A 24252-nucleotide genomic window follows, 5' to 3' on the forward strand; every position below is an offset into this window, starting at 1 on the left:
TGTCCACTCCATCCTCTGGTCCCAATGCTGTCTCCTTCTTGGAGTGAGTGGATCTTTTCATCTTTCCAGGAAGTCCGTTCACTTGCTAGCTCTTCTGCCAGCTTCCTTACATCCACTTTTCATGTGTAATAAGCAAGACCATGTCTGTCATGTCTTTGTATACTAGAACTTGTGAAAGTTTCCTACTTCCAGTGGGGAGTGAGGTCGAGACCAGGGCCCTTAGACAGTGCAGAGGCCCTTTCTTTGCACAAGGCAGGGAGGAGCAGGCCTGCAGACACCCTGTGAGGGCTGGAAAGTGCTCACGGCAGGCAAGCCTGCCCAGGAGAATTTCTGGAGCTGACCCAGCTCCAGAATTTAAAACTACACTCAACAAGGTTGTCTCAGAAGCCAGCAGGAACACAACACTGCCCCTCAAGGTGGCTCTTTCCCCTGACACTTGAAGAGCTATTTTGTAGGCCTGAGCTAGGTCAGGTGTAATGATCCTTTATTAAGCAGTCGTTTTCTTCAATCCGGCCCAGGGCCGTGCTACACAGACGTTCTGAGTCACTGTGTGCCAGGCCTCTGCTCAGGGCTTCCTCCCACCGTCGTCTCGTTTGATCCGGACATCGGCACCCTGGGGGGAGATTATTTTCACTTCACGGATGAGAAACCACATTGGCTTCCCACAGCCTCTAACTAGGATTTCATGCATCTCAACCTCTGAAGACGTAAAGGCTGACTACTTCTGCTCTGTATCTCACTACTGTGTGAAAGCTGCTGAATCCCAGAGGCTCCTGGTATTGTTCTCTGAGGCTACCCAAAACTCTTTACCACCATGCTGGTTAGTTTTGTGTGTGTGTGTGTGTGTGTGTGTGTGTGTGTGTGTGTGTTTTCCCAGGTGAGTGAGTGATCTTCAGTTAGTCTACACCCTGACTCAAGCAATATGCCCTCAGCTCATGGCCTCTTGGCATTTCTGTGAATCCGATACCCTTAATTCACGCTGCATCAATGAAGGGGTGGGGACATCAAGAAGTCCAGTCAGACGTGTTGGTCAATGACCTCTGGGCTCCCTCTTTCAAAAGGGAAAGCTGCCTGTGAGCTGACAACAAACAGTGACACCTTGTGGGGGCTATAAGGAACAGCTTTTCCTGACTGCAGTTCTGTCGGGCAGGGAATGCTTAAGCATCCAGGAGGTTCCTTACTAATAACAGAAGCGGTCAAGTCAACAGGCACCTAGGGGACTGATGAAGCTTTATTTGCAGCCCAAGAGTCTCTCCTCTGAAAAGCAGTGCTCACAGGAGCCTGGGTGGAGGGTCCTGCCCTGACCGTGGCCTGCTAGGTAGGGCAGGATCCTCAGCACTCCACTCACACAGCTTGTCCTTCCCCAAAGATCGCAGGGTCTTAGGGGCCCACATTTGCGGGGAGGTCAAGCTGAAGAGCATAGACATACACAAACACTAGTGCAAAGGAGACTCCCACAGCCCGCTTTATAGTGTGAAGAGCTCAGGTCCCGAGGCACACTGCGCAGTGCAGGGCTGCAAAAACACAATGCATGGGGTGAACTCTAACCCAGCATCCCCCCAAGGAACTCCCATCAGCCCTCAGTGCAGCCTTCGACAGAGGATCTGCCATCACAAGCTCAGACGAGTGCTGAGGGTAGAGCAGGTGGCCTCAGGACACCCACTCAGGAAGCAAAGCACTGTGGTGCTGTGAGCGGCACAGGACAGCTGAGTTCTACGTAAACAGTTTGAATATGGTTTCACAGATATAAAAATGTATCAGCTAACAGCAGTGCCTTGAGGAATGGTTTACATTCATAGCTGCAACGGAATTAGGATATCAGAAGTGTCACCGCTTGGCCATTGGGCTTGTTGTGTGTGTATTGTCCACTGAGAAGTGAAATTGCATCTGAAGAGGAGTGTGCCAGTGGCAGAGGGTGGACGAGCAGGCCCACTGTCTGCTGAGGCGCAGTGGCGTGTGCAGGCATGGCTTTCTACAGTACACCATCAAAGAAAGGAGCCGAGTGTTGGGACACTGCAGAAATCAAGCTTCCGATGCTCAGGATCTAAAGCCTGCCCAGCCGCGCTGAAGCAATCACTTCCTTTCAGTAGCTGTTCACGCTGCTTCAGTACAGACACTGGGAGGAAGGCCGGGGCAGCTCAGCCCTCAGCCCACCAGCAGTGCCAGTCCCTCATGCTGCCCAGCGCAGAGTGTCTCTACCTGGTCTCTTGTCATACTCAGGAGGACAGCTTGGAGTAGCTGGGAGGGGACAGCTTTCGCTTCAAGTACTTGAGCACGTAGAGTGGAAGGCAGCTGACCACAGTGATGGCTGACACTTTCCACAAGAAGGTCACGGTTGTGATGAAGGCAACATCTGTAGGAGGAGGTAGAGGAGAGATTGAGAGCCAACTACAGGAGCTTCTAGCCCCTAAGATCATATCCCACCCAGACTGAACCCCCTCAGCATTCCCAGAGCCATGGGCTCCATCATGGTCATGCACACAGGTCTGCCTTTGAGCTTGACTGTCCTGACTGCCCAGCTGTCTGATCTGTACACCTGTTCAATCTGTGCTTCTCTCAACACAGTGAACACATTTTGGCACTGGGAAGGGATTGTACATGGCTAACAGGTAGACAACACTTTATAGCATGATTTACAGAGGACACAGGCTCACTTCACTGTTAACAAGGTCATCAAAGTCCTCATGGCAACACACATGTGAAAAGTCTCACCTGTGCTTAAGAGTCTAGAAACTGCAGAGTTCCCTAGACTGCTGTTAAAGCTGGGAAAAGAGGGTCTGCTCACTAGAGTTACAGACTTACATTAGGGCCTGGAGCCTAGGCCCTACGTGCACAGCTGGAGAAAGCCTCCAGCTGGCACTTACAGGCAAGTCTGTTTTAGGAAGGACAGCTGGGCCAGATGTCGGAAAACACCTAGGAGCACACTATGCAGGTAGGTGGCTCAGGGTGGCTTCCCGAGGTCTCAGTGAGGTGAGAAGTGCTGAGTTAGAGGAAAACTGGTTTTTATTTGAACTTTAAAGAATTAGCCTAGTGTGCCCACCAACACTGTTTTCCTAAATGTTCTGTACTCTGGAAGGGAATAATAACTTTACCTACCTAAGAAAGCGCCAAAAGATACTCTGCCTATACCTGTGCCAAGAGAAAACATGAATAAAGCAGATGAAGGAGAGCTTGAAAGAGGCTCAGGCATTAAGTGGTTAGTTAGCTATTTACTGGGGAAATGCATTCAAGAGCAGGAGAATGTTAGCGTGAAATGCACTTGTGGTTGGGGTTTTAAACTTTCATTTCATTGCCTGCTGCCACATAATCTTTGAAACAGAATGCAATATAACAGTCATGTCACTATCACATGGAAGCAAATGCCCAGCACGTTCCCTGAATCTGTGCTGGTGTCTAAGAGTGTTCACTTCAGAACACTGCCACACCCAACACTCTCATTTGAAAGCCCTTTCTTAGAAGTCATAGGCATTATATATGTATAGTTCATGTTTCTCTTAATGTATAGCTAACTCTTTCCACTCCCCATCTGCATCATCCCCTGCCTGGTCTAAAGAGGGAGGACCTACAGCAACGGAATTTACTCACTGTGGCTTTGATCCACACCTAGAGGGGTTTTGTTATTCATCAGTGTGCGGACTCCACACTCATCGCCCCAACGTCGCAGTGTCTCCATGTTAAGTGCAGGGCCCACAGTGTGTGACTAACTCGGATGGACAACTGCTCATGATGGCACCTGCTGCTCTGCTGTCATGAGTATGGAGAACACAGAGGGGCACACACAGCTTTCTCCTTTCTGAAGCCTGGAGCCTTTCTTTTCAGATAGGAAGCACACCGCTTGGCTATCAGGCAGCTATAAGAACACACACCATGGCTGCACGGAGAATGCCCAAACCCTCTCTTTGAAGCCTGGGAAGTGGGTACCCCACAGGTACTTTCTGTATCCCAGGAGCAGGGCAGCCCCACATCCACTGATGCTCAAATGGGCACCTTTGTTTTCTGCCTTGATTGGACAGATCTCGGGCAAGAATGAGACTTGGTGTCATCAGCACAACGGCCGAGGTGACCTGGCTTCAGCCATTCTCCACCTCTGGCTGGGGAGAAGAGACCTGCCAGTGCATAGCAGAGTGGGCCAGGGGGGGGTGAGCAGTGCCAAGGGCGTGGGAGGCACGGGAACGGTGAGGACACAGTAGTAGAGATTCACAGATGGGTAACTGCTGAGGAAGCACGGCACACTTCACTTAGGACCATTTCCTAAGAAAGCTGGGCTCAGAGTGGCCCCATAGTCCCAAAGTCATCTGGCAAGTCACTGTGAGCTGGGCTGGGGCTAGCATAAGGAATGCATTGGAAGCAACAGGCACTGGACTCCATCCCTGGGGGAGCTGGTGAAGATCCCTTGTCACACAGTGAGGAGCCTGAGGCTACCATGAGGAACCTGGCTGGCTGCTGGGCTGCTGTAACTTCTGTAGACAGCAGAAGGAAGTAGAATACACGCGGCTCATGCCCACCCAGACCTCCTCTCTAAAAGCACCTGCATTGAAGCAGTCAGTGGCTTCCACCCTGAAAACATAAATAGCACAGCTCTTGTAGGGAAAATGATTGGAAACAAACATAAGTAAGACTGTGAAGGTCTTAATGGTATAAAAATCACTGCAAGATTTTTATCTTTCCATAAAAACAAACTTCTGTGTTGTGAAACTTTCTGCTATGGGTTTGTCTATAGTATGAGCTATCGAAGAGATAACAACAAAAGGTTAATTTGCTGCATATAATGAATCAAAGCTCCAAGTACTTACCAAAATACTCATTTAGAAAAGCAAGTGAGGCAACATAGCAGCCCAGACTGAGGAACTCTGCCACAACCATCAGCCAGTGCCATGTCCTGATGGTCAGAGCCACCATGAGCAGCTCCGTCAGGATGAGTGCTGTGAAGGAGATGGCCACGACATGGACGAACTCCGCCTCGAAGAGCACCAGAGCCCCGTACATGAGGATGCCACCTGGGGGAAGGAGGGTAGAGCAGCCTTTCAGTGCAGCTTCTTTGTTAGCTTGGGAACTTGACTGCATAAGCTAGCTGGAGAAGGGAGCACAGAACAGCTGGCTTACACACACAATAGGGACCAGGAGCACAGACACTCTTCATGAGGACATATAGGCCAGTCCAATGCTGGAGGTTCATAAACTTTAAAGAGTTGCAGGAAGCCAACTTCCCCTTTGGTTGATTTCATAGTATGTCTTACACAAGCTCTCTGATCTACCAGCCAGTTATGCTAGGGTAATTCATCCTTCACCGGAACTCTAGCAGAGGGCAATAGCTTCCAGTTACATAACAGGTATCTCAAAGCCTTATTATTTTCACCATCTCATAGAAAACCACTGTATATAATATAAAAAGTGCTTACTAGAGTTTTCTGATTAGCTGACATACAATAGTTAAAAAGTACCAGTCTGGGATTGCGAATGCAGCTAAGTAGGTGGAATACCTGCTTTGTATAAAGGAGGTCATGGGTTTGACTCTTAGCACCACACAAACTGGGCACAGTGACACAGACCTGTAATCCCAGCACTTGAAAGGTAGAATTAGAAGGATCAGGAGTTCAAGACCAGTCTCAGCTACAAATGAGTTTGACTGAACCCACTTGGGCTACAAGATACCCTATCTCTAAAATTCAAAACCTCCAAAATAAAAGCTCTCCCTAGAATATTACATCTACATGCTGGAATACCAATCTACATGCTGGAATACCAACCTACAATATAAATAGAGGACAATATTTAACTGCTGAAGAAATTTAAATTGTTGAAATTTAATTTGCAGGTGAAGATAAAAAACAGTACTACACACACACACACACACACACACACACACACACACACACACACTTTTGGTTTGGCAAAATCAGAGTCTGTCTTACCTTGGTAAATACTGATCAAAACCCAAATGAGGAAGGTCTTGAAGGAAAGGGATCTTCCCTAGGGTGGACAGTAGAATAGTTCGTTAGGGGAGCACAGCAGCATGCCTGACTATATATTCCCAAGTGGCAGGGGATTGGGTGCTGGGGATGTCTTTCTGTATGCTGTGAATGTGTTGCTCTGATTGATTGATAAATAAAACACTGATTGGCCAGTAGCCAGGCAGGAAGTATAGTATAGGCGGGATAAGCAGAGAAGAGAATTCTGGGAAGTGGAAGGCTGGGTCAGGAGATGCTGCCAGCTGCAAGGTGTAAAGTACTGGTAAGCCACAAGCCACGTGGCAACTTATAGATTAATAAAAGTGGGTTAATTTAATATATAAGAACTAGATAGCAAGAAGCCTGCCATGGCCAAAGAGTTTATAAGTAATATAAATCTCTGTGCGTTTATTTGGGTCTGAGCACCTACAGGAGCCAGGTGGACACAGAAAAACTTCAACTACGATTGAGAGCATCTCAAGGGAGGCCCACCCATATGTTGTCCTAACCCTGACAAAGGGTACCTCAGGTGATGCTGTCCCCTGAAGAAGCTGCCTGGGTGGGCATCATGGGTGTGTACCGAATGCCTATGGTTGGTTGGGGTTTTATATGCCTTCTCCTCTCATCTGTGGAGTTCTTAAGCCACAGCCATGTCCTTGGATTCCTAGTAACCCAGAAGTTGGTATCTACAGACAAACATTTAACTGAACTAGTAGATAAAGATCGTAATAAAAGTATTTTCCCTCTACTTTGTTACTTTTTGGAAATAAATATTTACTTCTCAGCTTTCTCTGGACTTCCCTACTCCCAAATAAAAATTGTGAAGGCAGTCGGGAGGTGGTGGCTCATGCCTTTAATCACGGCACTCAGGAGGCAGAGGTAGGTGGATCTTTGTGAGTTCTAGGCCAGCCTGATCTCCAAAGCTAGTTCTAGGAAAGGCACAAAGCTACACAGAGAAACCCTGCCTTGAAAAACAAAAACAAAACAAAACAAAATAATAATAATAATAATAATAATAATAATAATAAAGTGGTGAAGGCATTGGCATTTCAGTTACGACTTGCCCCAACTGAATAAAAATTTCCTTTCAGGAAAATCTTCCACACTAGTAAGTCCAGCACAGACAAATGGAATGGTTTCCTGCAAACTCTGCTTCACCATTCAGCCTAAGCACAGAACAGAGTTGCCCAGTCACCTCCACTGAATCTCACAGGCTTAAGATACTTCTATACAAGGAAGCACTGTACAGACTCACTGCCCTTACTCTCAGTGCTAAGGTCCAGAGTAGCCCCTGTATGGAGACACCTGCACACACAGGTCGAGAATGGGGGGGGGGGAGCGCCCTCTCCTTCAGCTCCTGCTTACATGCCTCTGGCATCCTGTGATGCCAGTGAATCACAGTCTGAAGCTCTGCACTTAATACATCCTTTTCCTGGGAGAGAGCTTCTTTAGGAGATGTGGGCATAAGTGCCCCCAATGGAAGTCGGACTGTTGTGGGGCCCAGGAGACATTCTGGGATGCAGACAGCAGCACACACCAAAGCCTAGATCCCATGCTGACCTGGAGGATGCTGAGGCTTCTGGTGATGGAAGTGCGTGAGTAGGAAGACATGTGCTGCAGGGCTCGAGAGACAGTGTGGCAGCTCAGGGGGCGTCATGTCCTTCCAACACAGCAAAGAACTACCTGGAGCCCCAGCTCCGGGGGATGTGAACACACCTGGGCCTCTGCGGGCACCTGCACACATGCAGTGCGCATCCATGCATGCAGGGACATGTACAGACTATAATTCAAGTTGTACTTTAACTGTAAACAATAGTTAAACTTTCATCTAAGCAGTTTCCTTGGTTACAAGTGTCCATCAGTAAAGATGCTGACTGAACCTTAATCCTCACTACAGATGAGCATAAGAAGAATTCAACTATACTGTAATTTATTAAAGTTAATACTGATTTTAGAAGCAGACTTTAGCAGGTTTTTTTTTAGCCATAAAGTTCATCTGTAATTAAGCATGTGACTAATTTTGCTTCAGGAATGTAAAAGGAAATTTAACTTTAATGTTCTGTATAAGTAAAGAGATTTACTCAATAGCCAGATTTTCTGAAATGCACTGAGACTGAGAGAAAATGATCAGTTTAAGCGTTGGGAGTTAATGGGGACATTTATGCCATGTGTCTTGTTAAGGCTGCAAACATATCAGGGCATTAAGGCCACACATCTAATCTGCATGTATGACTACTGCTGACTCTATACAGGCAACAGATTAATAAGTCTCTACATAATACAATGGGTCTAAAAACCAGCACTAAGTAATCAGAGGAAATGTTCCTTGATGCAGATGCTTACAAACAGATCTGTGAGAGAAAGAACCTCACTCAGTGGCACCAATATATTAGCCACGGAAGCAACTCATTGACTGTAGACTTCAAGCTGCTTATAAAACTGTTTTTCCTGATACAGAATGTCTGATCCTTTGAATGACAGGCTCAATCAGTCAAGTATCAAAGACCAGGCCACCCAACAGGGGCTCTGTCCAGGCGTCTAGAGTCAGCCTTGCCCAGCACACACTGCTTGTTTTATCCTCAGCTTCTGACTAAATATGCAGGCCTCAGTTTCCTTTTCTATGAAATACAGATAATGGCATGTAACTCAAGTCAAATAAACTATATAATACAACATATAGAAACTACTAATGACAGCACATTAATGGGAGTCACCATTAATATATTTCCAATAAAACATTACACACTTTGATTGTAGATGAACCAAAAACGTAATAAAAAAAAAGAATTTTGCAAAAGGGTTAATCAACCCCAAGATGGGTAAAACCATTAACATGAAAGCACAACATGTCACTGGGTGTGGAATGCATGTGTGGCTCACAGTGACATGTTTATGACACACACGTGGACTGGAATCATGCTGTGGTTATGTGCAGGTTACAGGTTACGTGCATACTGATGTGCACACAGGACTACACTTGAGCAGACCTGTCTTCTGGGTGCCAGCAAAGGACATTTCTGGCATCTCAGAAGCACCAGGATTCCCTCTTTCATTACAGTATCCTCCCAGGCCATCTCAACTAACTTTGCTTCCTATCAGAGTCACAGCAGTTCCATTCTGCAAGTCTGGAGGCTCTGGTGTGCATAGTGAGGGACCCGCAACACAGTAGCAGATATAGCACTCCCCCATCATCCCACCCCACAGTTCAGGTTTTGTCAACCACTGATCTGATCTTGCCCTCTGGTTCTGTCATCTCCAGATCTCAGGAGAATGGCATCAAAGTAACCGGAATTGAGTTTTGCTTAGCGAAACACAGTTGAGATTCATCTGTGACTCATGTTGTGTGAATGATTGTTTTCCTTTTCACTTCTGTACAACATCTCGCCACACATCAGTGTCACTGCTGCTGTTTTATGGTCACTGGAATGCTTATCTCTTCCGTGGTCCAAGGAGCTCTTGGCAACTATGACAAAGCTACCATGAACTTCCTGTTGGTGCACATCCTCACCAGCTTGTGGGTTTAAGAGTACTGGGAACTTTAGCATTTTTTTTAAAGTCTATTTTTAAATTAAAATCTAATTACATCACTTCCCCCTTCCCTTTCCTCCTCCCAGTCCCTACCAGACCCCTCCCCTTACTTCCTCTTAAATTGATGGCCTCTTTTTCTTTGAATATATATAAAAATATATTCATTATATATGTGTGCATAAATATAGAAGTACAGACTGCTGAGTCCATTTGGTGTTGCTTGTGTGTGTATAATTTCAGAGCTGATCAAGTTGTACTGGATAACCAACTAAAAGCTCATCCTTGGGAAAGACTAATTCTCCTCCTCCCCACAGCTGTTAGCTCTCTGTAGTTCTTAGTCTAGAGGTAGGACCGTATGGGTTTTCCCTTGTTTGGTATTGTCATTGTTCAGGTCTTGTTTAAGCAGTCATATTGTTGAGGTATCGTGAGGTAGCTTCCTTGTCATTTCTAGAAGACAATCTCACAGTGGACTTCCTGGTCTTCTCTTCACTTTCTCTTCGGAGATGTCCCTAAGCCTTAGGTGCAGGAGTAGTGTTGTGGATGTGTCTGCTGGGGCTGGGGTCTCCATGATAGCTGATCTGATTCTGACCTGTTTAGCTTTCTGTAATGGTCTCCGTGTGCTACAAAAAGAAGACTCTTTGATTTGGGGTGATAGCCACACTTATTTGTGGGTGCACAGGTCTTAGAATAAAGTTAGGAGTTATGATGGAGTAAAGTGGCCGTGATAGGTTGTCCTCCAAGATCCATGACTTCACCAGCCCTGGGTAGTTATTTTAGCCATTCTTAATTGGCATGTAATGCTAGTTGATTGGTCTAAATTTGTAACTTAGGTGGAAAATAATGCTGAGCATTCTTCACAGGCTTCCTTGACAACTGTACATCAACTGTGATGTTAGTTTAGATCTTTTGTTCACTCTTTAAACTGTTTTTTCTTTCTTGCTGAATCTTAAGAGCTCTTTATATATTATGAATAAAAGTCCTTTGTCAGAGTGTAACTTGGACATATTTTCTCCCAGTCCATGGTGTGGCTTCATGCTCTCATTTCCCAAACTACATAATTCATAAAACAAAACTTTAAAGTTATGATGAAGTCCAATTTATTTTTTCCTTAATGGATAATGGTTTTGATCTATGTCTAAAAACTCTTTGTCAAGTTATGAATTATTCTGTCGTGTATTCCTTCCAGAAGGCCTACAGTTTACATGTACACCGGTGGTCACTTGAGAGCCTATGCACATGTGGAATAAGGGAGTAAAGGTTGAAAGTATGACCAGCTGTCCTGACATTATCTTTTGATACCACCCATTCCTCCACTTGAATTCAAAGGTCAGAGGTGAAGTATGGATTCTTTTCTCTCCACTTCTCTGTGTCTGTCCTGTCTACTGCCTTTACTGTTATTTTACAGCAAATCTTGAAATATGAAAGTGAGCCAATCAACCTTGCTCTTTTCCCAAGCTGTTTCAACAAAGCCAGTTTCCCTTCCATTCCATCTAAATATTAGAGCCAGTTTATAAATAATCAACATTAAGTTCAGTCCCCAAGTCAAAAACACCCCTTTACATTTTAGAAATCTTTCAAAGGTGTGCCATAGTTCCTGTGCATGTGTTTTGTGTATTTTATCAGAGTTATAGTAAAGTGCTCTGCCTGTTTATATTGCTAAAAATGGCATTTTTTTGGTCTAACTATTGCTAGTATATTAGAATTAGAAATCACATAAAATACTTTTATCTTTTATGAGATTACAATATAATTATGTTACCAAAAAAGAAATTAAAATTCTTTTTCTTTGTAAAATTCTGTGCCTTTAATTTTTGGTTTTATTCAGCATTACTTTAAAAAGTTATACAGGGCACACATACACATTTTAAAGGAGAATCATTCTGAGAATATGCTACAGAAAAGAAGAAATGCTAGACAGTTGCATGGCTCCTCCGAAGGGCCGTTTGCAACCACTTAATGGCTGTCTTGGCAACTTGTTAAAGACAAACTAGTTCTGCCATTAGCCAATGAAGTAAACCTGTGAGCCAAATCTACAACCAGCCAGGAGACACCTCAGGGTGTGGGCTGGCTCCGATGACTTTGAACCCCTCACTAGCCCTACTCTCAGACTCACTAGCTCTCTAAGAATATGTCCATCCAGGACATGGAGAAACTTGCAGGACTGGGGGAGGTACCAGCATGTCAATTTCCCGTAAAGAGTGAGTAAACTCAAGAGAAGCAACGTTTAATAGTTCAGAGCATAACTGTGTTCCAAAGAAAGAACAAGAAGTATATCAGTTACAAATACATTATTTTCTGTATGAAAAGCAAACTGGTTTTTTTTGGAAAAGGAAATGTTGCCTTTTCATGTAGTTGAATGATTTACTCCCTCATTTATCAATTACTTAGTAAACAGACAGACACCAGACATATCTGTCTCCAAGGCCTAAACCACAGCTGGTGACATATAAGAAGGGGCAGGTATGGTTTGGGCTGTAGAAGCATACCAACAGATGTTTAGGTCCACAAATGGCAAATCTGATTACAACAGTAAGGTGGATCTGTAATACTGGTACTATTTACACTCTTGACTAAACGGCTAGGTATCAAGTATATGCAGGAGACAGTGTGTGGTGGTTTGAAATAGAATAGTCCCAAAGACTCAAATTTGGACGCTTGGTCCCTAGCTGGTAGACCAGTTTTGTGAAGGATGGGGAGGTGCGGGCCTTGTTGGAGGGGATGAGGTGTCACCTGGGGTGGCCTTTGAGATTTCAAAAGCCTGCGCCAGGCCCAGACTCTCACTCTATGCCTCCTACTTGTGGATCAAGTTTAGGCTCTCAGCTGCTCCAGCACCATGTCTCCCCACTTGCTGCCACGCTCCCTGCCATGCTGGTCATGAACTGTTCCTCTGAACTGTACACAAGCCTCCAATTAAATGCTGTTTTTTATACATTGCCTTGGACATGGTGTCTCTTCATAGCAATGGAAAAGTGACTAAGTGCAAAGAACATAGTACCTCCCTTGGCTGCTGGATAAATTAGCAGTGGGCAACTGTTACAAGTTATGGCTTATTGTATGCTGCTGTCCTCTGCTACTACCCTAGCATTTACCACAAAACATGGTTTCTTCTGCTGCTAAAATGCAGGCTCACCGGGAGTAAGGACTACACCTCATGCCCTTCATTTCTGGCAGGTGCTTCTTACATGGGCACATGGTAGCCCATCTCTGGTTCCGTGATTATTAAAGGACAGAAAGAGCAGTCATGTGGATGTCTCGCCAAAGTGTTCAGAAGAAATGAAAAGCTTCAAAATGGTTCTTCTCATTATGATAAGACAGTTCAACTTAATCCACTTGCTATGACTTTGTTTTTGAAGGATTTGAAGTATACCAGAGATGGAACATGATAGATACTATAAAGATAAGAATGACAGCTTTCTGGTGGATCTTACAAGGCCTAAACTGTTACAGGTGGTGAAAGCCATGTTTCCTCTAGTGCCTGTGGAAGACTGTGCTTACCTGTCATCTCACTGTTGCTACTGGGAACCCCTCTAAACCCATGAATGAGTGCTGTAACCTGAGCAACACGACTCCCAGTGTCCTGACTCTAATGGGATGCAGACTGCCTAGAGCTCAGAGGGGTGGGGAGAGAGTGCAGGTGTCTCAACTTGTATCAAAAGCTGGTCTCTCCCTTTTGTTAAGCAAACATTTGCAGAGAATCTGGAGATAAGGAATGAACAAGCTACTAAATTAGTCATTTGCAATAACTTCCTATAGTTTCTGTTTCTATGACCTATCTGATCCTATCACAGTGGTCTCATTTGAGGATTTCAGACTCAAAGTGCTCCTTCTGGTTGCACTATGTATAAATTTGGGATAATCTCTTCTGACATTTACACCTTACTCTAATGATGAAGATTCATTTAACCTGAAAAATTATATGGATACTTTATAGCTCTTTTAAGAGGCTTAAGTTTTATAAATTTGGTCCTTATAATAATACCATGAAACCCCTAAAGTAATGTGACTTTACCTAACACTTATCTGTTGAGTCAATGGTCAGCTGAACTAGTCTTGTCTGTTAGTAAGCAGTCAGCTGGATTACAGTCTAGTGAGTTAGCTAGCAGTCAGATTGATTACAGTCTAGTCCATTAGTTAGCAATCAGCTAGGCTACATCCTAATCTGCTAACGGTCAGCTGAGCTAGCAACTAATTCCTTGAACACCCAATTTAATTATTTCTTCACTAGATCATATTGATACTGCTTTAAACTGGAGTTGATAATTTCAGGTTATCAACTGAAAACCTAAATTAACTTGAAGGTTAGTGGGTTTTGTTTTCTGTGCTGGTTTGGGAAAAGCTAGCCATGTAGGGATTCTGAAGTTACAACAAGTTGTATGTGCAGGGCTCAGCTACTCCTCTTCTCTTGTCCTCTTGGCATTTAGCTTTACAAATATGCTCTGATGCAACACATGGCCAACTTCAAATCTCCTTAGGAATCTTCTTAAGAGTGCAGTTCCAGGCTGAGCGGGGCCTCTTCACAGTGGCAGCGCCAGTCTTTGCAGGCAGACTGTGCTTGGCCCTATCTCCACAGGACAGAGCATGTCTCCGGGACAGAGACACGCTGTGAACCACTTCCAAGGTGTAATTCTGAAACCCACAACTAGAGACCCAGGAATGCACAGATACCCCTAGTCACAGACTTTAGAGATCTGTAGCTGGAGAGTGCTGCATTCTGCACTGAGCAAAAGGAGGCTGGTCTTCTCACATGGCGACATTGCTAGGCAGGCTGAGCCACAGCTAGAGAGGGTCTTTTGTAAGACAGAAGACACAGATTTGGATGTCTTTGCTAAATTCATGAAAGTTCCATGGATGGCTCAAAACACTCATTAAATTCTTATCTTACATGTATCATCACATGCCTATTACAAAAAGTTGAGAATTTTTTTTAAAACAGTACTTCAAAACATGTTTTATTATGCTTGCTACATGCCAAGCTGTATGCTATCCAGGAAAGAGGCTGTTTCTGTTTTGCTGAAACACACAAAGGCCAGCGCTGGTGTGCTCTCACTGGACGAGGCTGGCACTGGGGTCTTACCTTGGTGAGGTCCTTGTACAACTCTGGGTAGAGAATTGCCATTTCTGGCTTCACATCTTGGTCCAACACTAAGGAGAAGACTGGGAACATGGTGTAGATGGTGGCATACCTAGAAGAACAAGAAGGCCACATCTCGTCAGCCTGATGAACAATGTGTGTAACACAACTGAGACCACATTTCTAGATTCAGAGGTCGGTTCAAGTCTCCAAAACGCAATCTTATAAAACACACCTAAACCCCCACGGTGGCACCAATTTAGATTCCCCCTGAGCCTGGTTACCGAGCCCAGCACAGGGCTGTGTATAAATCGCAGACTCTTAGAGAGAGGGGCACCCATTTAAAACTAGAGTTTTCTTTTTAAACTTTTTATTTTTTAAGACAGGGTTCTCACAGCCAAGGATAAACTGAAACTTCCTAGGAAGCCCAGGCAGGCCTTGAACTTGTGATCCTCCTGCCTCAGCCTCCGGTGTGTTAGGACTACACAGTATGGTACACAGGTCCAGTTTCCTTAGTGAACTTTGCCTGGCCCTGGCAGACTCACATGCAGCCGTCTGATACAGAGCTATCTTAACCTTTTCATGCTAGTGCCCAGTGCGGTCCTGCATGCTACTCAGTACCCAGCTCACCAGCATGCCCCGTCTCCTCGACTCCAGGGAGCCCTCAGGCCTGTATCTAACCCATTCTTTCTGTTATGTTAGGCTACTGTAGAGACACAGGCAGAAGGCAAGTTTGGGGATGGCTTGCCAGACTCAGTGCCATGCCCTGAGATCCAGGCTGTGGCTCTGCAGTGCCTTCCTTACAACTGAGTGGTGCCTTATGGTGGATAAGCTATACTCATTGAACCATTTGCTAATTTGTGTGAATACATCTTGGTTAATCCCAATTTGGGTTTATCACAAATAAAACTGGTAAAAACATCCAATGCCCTCTTCCTGACATAGGGTCTTACTCTGTAGTCAAGGCTGGAATGGAACTCATTACATACACATGCTGGCCTCAACTTGTCTTGCCTAAGCCTCACAAGAGCTGGGATTATTTATGCACCACTATGCTCAGCTTGTCCTAGTTTTTGTGCAGATTATCTATCACTTCTTCGGGCTGGAATGTCACCACGCCGGGTTCCAGTGACACAGCAGAGGCAGATTTTCTCTTGCTTCTTTGCACACCTAGGATTTGTTGCAGTCTGTGTGACGCACTTACAAGGAGCCCGAAATACCACCTGGAGCTCCTCATTATACTGTCCTGTGGGATCAAACAGGCTCAGGAGATTATGTACATTTCCCAGGGCCATGGTCAAGGATGGTGGGAGGCAAACACATCTGTTTCTGAGATGTGAGGCCTTCCTTTTCTTCATTATATCACAATATGGTCAGAGACATGCTGGCTTCCCAGAGACCCACTAGTCCTTGTCAGAACTAGTGTACAGGCAGTTCACATAACTAAGCTGAGGACTTATCCACGAGATATTACCATGGATTCTCTGGGTGGGCCCAACAGGATATAGAGTCTTGAAAGAGGGTGGCTATGCTGTGGGAAAAGACACGATGCTCTGGAGGCAAAGCTACAGATACGCCTTCTGCTTTGATGATGCAGTGAGGTGTAAGAAGGCAGGAAGCCCAGAGAGGACACAGCATTCACAGCAGAGAGCTGATATTGACAGAGGACAGGTGACTCACAGGACCTGACATTTAACAAAGACCTTAACCTTCCTGTTTCTGGCTAAGTTATTAGCAATCCTGGGAGATGTCCCATGCACTCAGGATGTACTAATATCAGCTTGCAGGTGAAAGAACTTGCTTTGTCTGCCCTCTACCAGCCAGGAGGGCAGCTGAGTACTGTGGAGAAATGTAGGCAAAAGTTTCTGCTCCACCAGCAACTCTCAAATACCAAGTAGCTGCTTCCTAAATAACTGACTTGGAGGCTTAATATTAATTATAAATGCTTGGCTGGTAGCTCAAGCTTATTACTGACTAGCTATTACAGTTAAATTAACCTGTTATTCTTGTCTATGTTCAGCCATGTGGCTTGGTGCCCTTTTTCAGTACAATATTCCTCATCTTGCTTCCGCTGTGTCTGGCTGGCAACTCCTGACTCCGCCCTTCCTCTTCCCAGCATTCTTAGTTTGGTCACCCTGCCTATATTTCCTGCCTGGACACTGGCCAATCAGCATTTTATTAAAACAATTTGAGTGACAAATCTTTACAGTGTAAAGAGGATGATCCCACAGCAGAGAAAGGTGCTGTGTGATTGCAGAGGAGGGCGGCACCCAGGCAATCCTTTTCAGTCTGAGCCAGCATGGTCCTGAATTTCCCAGGTGCCTCTCTCTGTCCTCACATGCCAAACAGGGATGTCTGGAGGACAGCCACCTCCATGCTTCAACAGTGAGGGCAACACCAAGGTCAGGGCTGCAACTGTCACTTTCCAGGTTCTTTCTGGTTATAAGATGGAGCCCTGGTTTGAGGTTAACGACGAGCCTTGATGGGCACGGACAGAAAGTGGCAGGGGACAGCTTTTATTCTGTGGTCACTCACTAACAGTCACATTTATAAGATATCTACGTATAACAACTGAGGATGAGGATGACTTTTCAGACTTGGTGGACAACATCATTGTGGCACACTACACTTTTGAAGCACTTGTCTACCATCTCTCAGTGGCTGTCTTTAAATGCAGGGTTTTTTGCTGCTAGGGACAGACTAGCATATTTCTCCCAAAGCTAAGAAGATGTCCCACTGCTTTCTATCCTGTTTCCCGGTTAGTGGCTGGTCCTTTTCCCTTCATGGTGATGTTGTATCCCTACTGGGACAGGGGCAGGTTCAGGAGGCCTGCAGCTGTGGCCTGCCTGCCTCAACCCCTGCTGACGGCAGTGTTGGCATGTGCCCGCCCCTTGGTTCTGCCCCTCTCATTATGCTACAAGGCTCTTTTATAAAACCTCAGCTCTGATGTGGTTCCTGACACAAATTATGGCTTCCCCAAGAAAACAAAATCTATGAGAAACTTAGCACAGTCTTAAAAAGCTCAAGTGTCCAGTTGTTTTTCAAATTTCTTCAAACTCAGTTAAGACTTTACAGCAGTTAGTCGCCTTAAATATTTATGTGCCAAGAATTACTCAGAACACCATGAGTATCACTCAATATTCTACATGTCTTTTTCCAAATCAAAGCTCTCACATACATGAAGCTGAGAGGCACCAAGAACATCTGCTTCACTTACCCGACCATAAGGAATCCCTGGTACAGAGGGACAGATGCAAAGTAGAAGACTGAAGAAAACACAGCCTTAAAAGACAAAACACCATAGGTTAAAGACACAGTTGCTGATGTTCACATTCATACCATCTCTATGCAGGGATCTCATTACAACAGAATGACACTCAATAAGTCCAGTGGTCACCTCCCAATGGAACAGCCACTGCCTATGTGGTAAGCTGGTGTTGGTTTGCTACCTGCATAGTGGAGATGATGAGGCCCCTGTGCATGACAAACTGGCCGAGTGCTGCAGACCTCTTGTAGCTGTTCCGCCCATGCACCATGAGTAGCCTGCCGATGTGTCTGAATTGTGTGATGGAGAAGTCCGCTGCCAGTGAAGCCTGCTTCCCCTCCTGAAGAAACACCACACACTGAGGACTGCACACAAAACCAAGGTTTTGTGTTCATCTGAATTAATGAGTACTGGGGCAATGCCTGCTCGACACCCACAGCTTCCCCCATCTGCACCAGAGAGCTCACTCAGGAGGTAGAGGAGCCTGTACTAGAACCTGTGCACAGGTGTCAGCTGCTGCTCACAAGAAGGAAGGGGCTTTGGTCTCCTCGCAACAGAAAATAAGAAGGGGGGAACAGCACTGGCTATGGGGACACCCTATCTCATCACACGCCCCAGGCCTCTCCGAGACAATTCCTCAACCTTTGTTACCTCACATCTGCAAAAACAACCCACCTCTGATTTTCCAAATCTACCATGAGGGAGAAAACAGAGCAGCCAAAGAAAAAGTCCAAATCAAGTTGTGCCAATTCTCTAGTTTTGCTATGTGTATTTATATTTGGGTGACTACACAAGGAACAATCAAGGTTGTTGCAAACACAAACCTCAACCCTGGCTTACTTGGCAGGAGAAAGGGTCACCTACACAGAGAAGGAAGCACATGAAGCAGGGGAGAGGAGCTGAGGGTTAGCGAAGGCCCAGGAAAGGTATGCAGGGGAATTAGTGACACTGGACCTGGGTCACAAGCACAGAGGACCTGAAAGAGGTCCTAAGGACACTCCCAGCATAAAAAGGATGCTGAAGGATGCTAATTTCCTGCTGTTTACCAACAACCTATGGCTGGGCCTGAAGACCAAAAGAACAGACTGACTGTTGACTTCTCCCAGGATGGGGCTTGGCATTGAACAGAAGCACATGTGCTGTCTGGGTGTGACAAAGCACAAACCTACCTTCCCTTCAATCCCAATCCCACAGTCAGCTGCCTGGATCATGCTCACATCATTTCCTCCATCACCTGAGAAGCACCAAGAGTTGGAGATTAAATAGAACATCTTTCCATTATATGCTTCTTTTTCTTTTATACTACTGTAAATTCCTGGAATGTAGATCAAGTCAGCTTTAGAGACATAACACAATTTTGCCTGTAAATGTTGAAAAGTTGGCTGTTGGTCACATTTCACTGCTGACAGGAAGGTGGCACACTATCCCACCACCCACCCATGGCATGGCTGAAGGTGCTGGGCTCACCGATGGCACAGGTGCGCTTTCTGGTATGCTGGCGCAATAGAGTCACGATGTGGGCCTTCTGGGTGGGTGAGCAGCGGCAGCAGACCACAGCAGGGCATTGGCATGCCAGCTCCACAAGTTCATGCTCGTAGTACCTCAGGCAGACCTGGGAGACAGTGTTGTGACTCCACTGTCACCACATAACCCTGGACTCAAGCAGCAGGTAAGCAGAATTGTGGGAAAGCCTAAGACTTCTTAAGTAAGCAGACTTGGGTTTCTGGGTCTCATCTGGGACCATGGCTCCAAACTACAGCATAACCTGTTCAGTTGTGCAGGAGGGCAAGATATGAGAAGATGGATGGGGTGGCCAGGTCCCTAGCTCTGGCCTAGAAAGAGCACGATGTCTCCTAAAAGTAGTGCACTGTGGGTGGAGAATGGTGCAGGCAGAGGCAAGGGTCAGGGGCCACAGGACATTCTGAAGAGCTGCCAGACTAATGCATCCAAAGATGTGTGTTCTCTGGAGCAGGTACACAAACATCTTCCCCCTAGGCTATATTCCTATTTTGCTTTCAGTGCTTCCCAGGCATGTGGCTGATGGAGATCTTGGTTTGATCCATGATATCAGATATTCAAGGCCTTTCCAAAGTGACAGTTCCAGTTCTTAATTCCCTACCCTGCTTGAGAAACCCCAAATCTCACAGCACTGTCTAAGGGGAGGAGTCTTTTTTACTCTCCAGGAACTCTAAGATTTTTCCTATCATGAAGGACAGGTACCGGAAGAGCAAATCTTCAGTCATATGGCCCAGAAGGCTACCAACAAAAGGAGGGTGCTTATGTTCTGAAAGACCAGAGACCTGTCTGCCAGCTTCATGGGGGGTGGCAAGTGTATGCTCTGCCAGAAGTTGTGGAAAACTTCCTTTTCCAATTGTAGCCAGGATTCTCGTCAACCCACCTTTACCTGTCTGCCTGAGAAGGGCCTGTGGCTACTGCCTTCTGTTTGCTTTCTGTTCAGGGAAAGAAGATGTCTAAGGTCAAGTGGAGGATTGCCTTGGGAGCCTCCCAGCACTCATTTTCACACACTACAACTGTCTCAACTTCTGTGTCTTATTTTTCTTTTGGTTTGGATTTCTTGTTTATATAACCTTAATCTCATAGAAGAGGTGTGCTTTGGTTGGCTACTTACAAGATGTTTTGGAACACATCAGAATGTAAGAAAATAATTTTTTTTCTACTTTTACAAATGGAAAAGACTATTTGGAACATATTAAAAACAAAATGAATATCATCTCATGATCACTAGACATTGATACAACCCAAGTCACAATTCAGCTATGCTGGGAGTGGTCAGCAAGCACTGACTGAAATCCTTATTACAGCAAGGATCAAACCTTACTAAACCTTAACAGAACTGCAGTGTGGCTCTACAGATACTGGGATTTGGAAACACACCAATGTTGTGTGATGTCACAATGTGAGGCCCATAATCCTAAGTGTGTTAGGGCAGGAGAACCAGAAGTAGGGAGAATCGGAGGAGCTGGCTACCTCAACCATGTATCCAGGAAGGCGAAAACCACACATACAGTTAAGTACAAATAACAACTGGCCCAGTAGCCTCTCCCACCTGGGTTTTTCCTGCAGTTTGCTTTAGGCCCCCACTCTTACATGTCCTGAAGGATGAATGCCAGAGGTTAACTGGAGGGCCCACCACCTCTACATAGGTAGCCATGTGTCCCATAAACACACACCTGGAAACACTGGTTTGGACTAACACATAATAAAACTGTGGGCTGAACTGTCATGACCACTAGAGGCTGATGCTAGTAACAATGAGCAGGGGACCAAAAATCAGGCCAGGGCCTTGATCTGCTGAACTCAAGCAGTGTCTAAACAGGAAGGGACAGAGGATCAGGCAGACATGGCCAGCATGCCCATAGGACTGACCATTCAGAAGTCTTGATGCTACATAGGAAAAACAAAATGAAACAAAACAAAAACTCCACAATTGCCATGACAGGAGAGGTTAGCTGGGCTGCTGAGGAATATCTGTTATTCAGGACATTCTGGCTCAATGACCTGGGATGACAGACAGACACACTTACTCAGACATCAGTCTTAAGAGACAGATGGACAGATAGAACATGGTACATTACTGACAGTCCTATCTCAGAAGCAAGACATACACTGTTACAGACTAGTCTGACCTCTGGAGACAGACAGGTACACAGGCAGTACATGGTCAGCACAGGAGACAGACACACATATACCCACACTCATCTCACCTCCAGAGAGTCCCCAGATATGACTAGAGCACAATCGTGCTTCCTTCTAAATGCATTCAGCTCCAAATGGGCCTCTCCCCGATTGGTTACCTTCATTGGAGGAAAAAAAAGCACCATGAATTAAAAATGCAGGCAATAAACCAGTAAGACATTTTCAGGGACTCACAGTAGGATCCTTTAGATATTGTATTTAGAACCTAAAGGTACTTAACCTATTAACAGAAGTCCTGTAACAAGGACCTTACAAATTTTGCACCTACACCTCTAACGGACTGTTTTCTGATTTGTGGTCATGAAGGCATACAAGGGCTATTGCTGATGTAAAAACATTCTTATAAGAATGTAATGACCAAGGATTTTCAGCACTTTCTAGATGATATATTAGGCCAGTGGTGGGGTAGGTGAGTATTGTGAGCAGTGTTGAAGATCACTGGCTTATACATCACAAACATAGCCCTAGGGAATTATAAGTCAGGATACAAAGGCCCAAGGAGGTTGAGTTTCCCTTTCTCACACACCAGGTAAGAACCATAATTACATAGACTGGGGTTTTCATTAAACACGTTTCTTTATAATATGTGGAATAATGCAAAGTAATTTCATGAAGTCACTTCTGTCCTTTCTGCCATGAGTTTCAACTTATCTCATCCATTTTTGCTTAATGTTTAAAGATGTAAGCAGTATAAAAAGGGTAAAATCTAGCCATAATCTTGAAATAATAATTTAAAAAAAATTTTTTTTGGTCTTGGTTTTTCAAGACAGGGTTTCTCTGTGTAGCTTTGCGCCTTTCCTCAGTCTCGCTCTGTAGACCAGGCTGGCCTCGAACTCACAGAGATCCGCCTGCCTCTGCCTCCCAAGTGCTGGAATTAAAGGTGTGCGCCACCACCGCCTGGCTTGAAATAATAATTTTAGAATGAAAATATACCAGAAATCAATGCACTGGCTTTGCATATGCTTTCTGTGAAGATTTTAGAGGGCATAAAAGAAATGATATAGGAGTGAAATAAATTAAAAGTTTCACATGCTCCAAATTAATCTCTAAGTCATCTTTAAGTAGGTAGGTTTTATTGTGAAAATTTTAATTTGTGGTGCCATAACTCTGAAAAGTCAACAAAAAATTGATTGGAAGTTTTATCAGAAACATTAATAATTTAATTGCAAATAGTAGTCTGCAGGGCGTAATTTGAGATTCTGATGTTTCAAAATAAAATACATTTACATGTAAATGATACTGAAATAACCATTTCTGTAGGTGCAAGCACTTTATTTAGACAGCCACAGACACATGGTGTCTGCTTGCCCACCATCAATCATGACCCAAGGAACATCTACTTCTTGTTTGAATTAAACTCATCATAACTAGTATGTACAGTAAAGACATAAATTCAGATTCTCCTATCATCTTCTTTGCACGAGTTACAGAGGAGCTTTTACTCTGAAATGGTGGCAGACTGGTCTTCTGCTTTCTGTCTGCACTTGCTTCCCAGGAGGAACTGCTGTACAGCTAACAGAAATGATGTTCAAAAAGCAACATAGAGTTTTCTGAAGTTTTGAGTAACATGATTATAGCAACAGCAATATGAAATGTACAAGAGAAAAATGCTTTACAACTTACAGCTTGTTTGCCATCAAAATGCATTTCAAAGCCATTCAGCATGTGTTTATGGAATAAAAAGACATCTCCAACACTGATTTTTTAAAAGATATTTAGCAGTTACATTTTAACTGTAAGATAAACACTCAACAATTTAGCTGGGTATGGTGGCACACACCTTTAATCCTAGCACTTGCGAAGCAGAGGCAGGTGGATCTCTGTGAGTTCAAGGCCAGCCTGGTCTACAGAGCGAATTCCAAGACAGCCAGAGCTACACAGAGAAACTTGTAAAAACCCCAAAGCAAATCAAACCCGAAACCACCACCACAACAAAAACCAAACAAATGAACAAAAGCCATTTAACAATTCAAAGTGATTTAGAAATGTACTTACTGGCCTGAAAATATGAATGTCTTGAGTTCTGGACACCAAGTGTGAGCTTTTAGCAATGCAGGTAGCTGTCTCCAGTTTATCGCCTGTTAGCATCCAAATCTATGAAATAATTTAAGCTTGTGAACTTCAATAGTATGATTTCATTTCTTTAAAGTATTTCTGTGCACAGATGTCTGTATACTACACTCACAGGATTCTCACAATAAGGCTGAGGTAAAGCCAGCCAAGAGTATATGGAGTCAAATGGAGAAATGAGACGTGGCCACTTCCAGGATCCTTAAACAGAGAAAGTTCTGATACAGGGGCCTGAAGATCGTTTTGCTGAATGACATCAGCTAGATAGAAAGGACAAATACTGCATAATCCCACATCTATGAGGAGTCCAGAGAAGCCATATTCATAGGATGAGGAGTGAGAACTTTAGTGGGGAAGTTTAAGGCTGGGGAGCAGGAGAGTTATAGAGATGGGAACAGCAATGGCTGTGGAAAACTGTGACTTTATTTCATGAGCTCAACTGTTTACCTACTATTGTAAAATATTACTTTAACACTTTAAAGATGTGTTGCATTTGTTTATGCTGCATTAGTTTAACGATGTAAAGATGTGTTGCTTTGCCTGTCTATGGCACCACCTGATTGCTCTAATAAAAAACTGAACAGCCAATAGCTATGCAGAGGAGGGACAGGCAGGGCTGGTAGGCAGAGAATAAGGAGGAGGAGGACTCTAGG

The 24252-nt window shown here is 44.7% G+C and overlaps 1 protein-coding gene across 5 annotated transcripts in view; it reads right to left on the minus strand.

Annotated features, from left to right (window-relative positions):
* Window positions 1-470: 470 nt before the first annotated feature.
* Window positions 471-24252, minus strand: part of Atp9b (ATPase phospholipid transporting 9B (putative)) — a 230947-nt gene continuing 207165 nt past the window's right edge. Inside the window, exons 20-31 of one of the 5 annotated variants that reach the window (XM_036204413.1) lie at window positions 23525-23623; window positions 21538-21627; window positions 19280-19448; window positions 18982-19046; window positions 17997-18152; window positions 17765-17829; window positions 14551-14659; window positions 5913-5970; window positions 4794-4997; window positions 3097-3129; window positions 2200-2353; window positions 471-613 (exon numbers count right to left, since the gene is read on the minus strand). In XM_036204413.1, the coding sequence (XP_036060306.1) occupies window positions 2217-2353; window positions 3097-3129; window positions 4794-4997; window positions 5913-5970; window positions 14551-14659; window positions 17765-17829; window positions 17997-18152; window positions 18982-19046; window positions 19280-19448; window positions 21538-21627; window positions 23525-23623 (1185 nt within the window). In that variant the 3' untranslated portion in view covers window positions 471-613; window positions 2200-2216. Of the gene's footprint in view, window positions 614-1213; window positions 2354-3096; window positions 3130-4793; window positions 4998-5912; window positions 5971-14550; window positions 14660-17764; window positions 17830-17996; window positions 18153-18981; window positions 19047-19279; window positions 19449-21537; window positions 21628-23524; window positions 23624-24252 lie in introns of those variants that run through there. The other 4 variants (XM_036204414.1, XM_036204412.1, XM_036204417.1 and 1 more) reach the window with 4 other exon arrangements.

Source organism: Onychomys torridus, chromosome 13 (assembly GCF_903995425.1).
Source record: "Onychomys torridus chromosome 13, mOncTor1.1, whole genome shotgun sequence".
In the NCBI taxonomy this organism is placed as follows: Eukaryota; Metazoa; Chordata; class Mammalia; order Rodentia; family Cricetidae; genus Onychomys; species Onychomys torridus.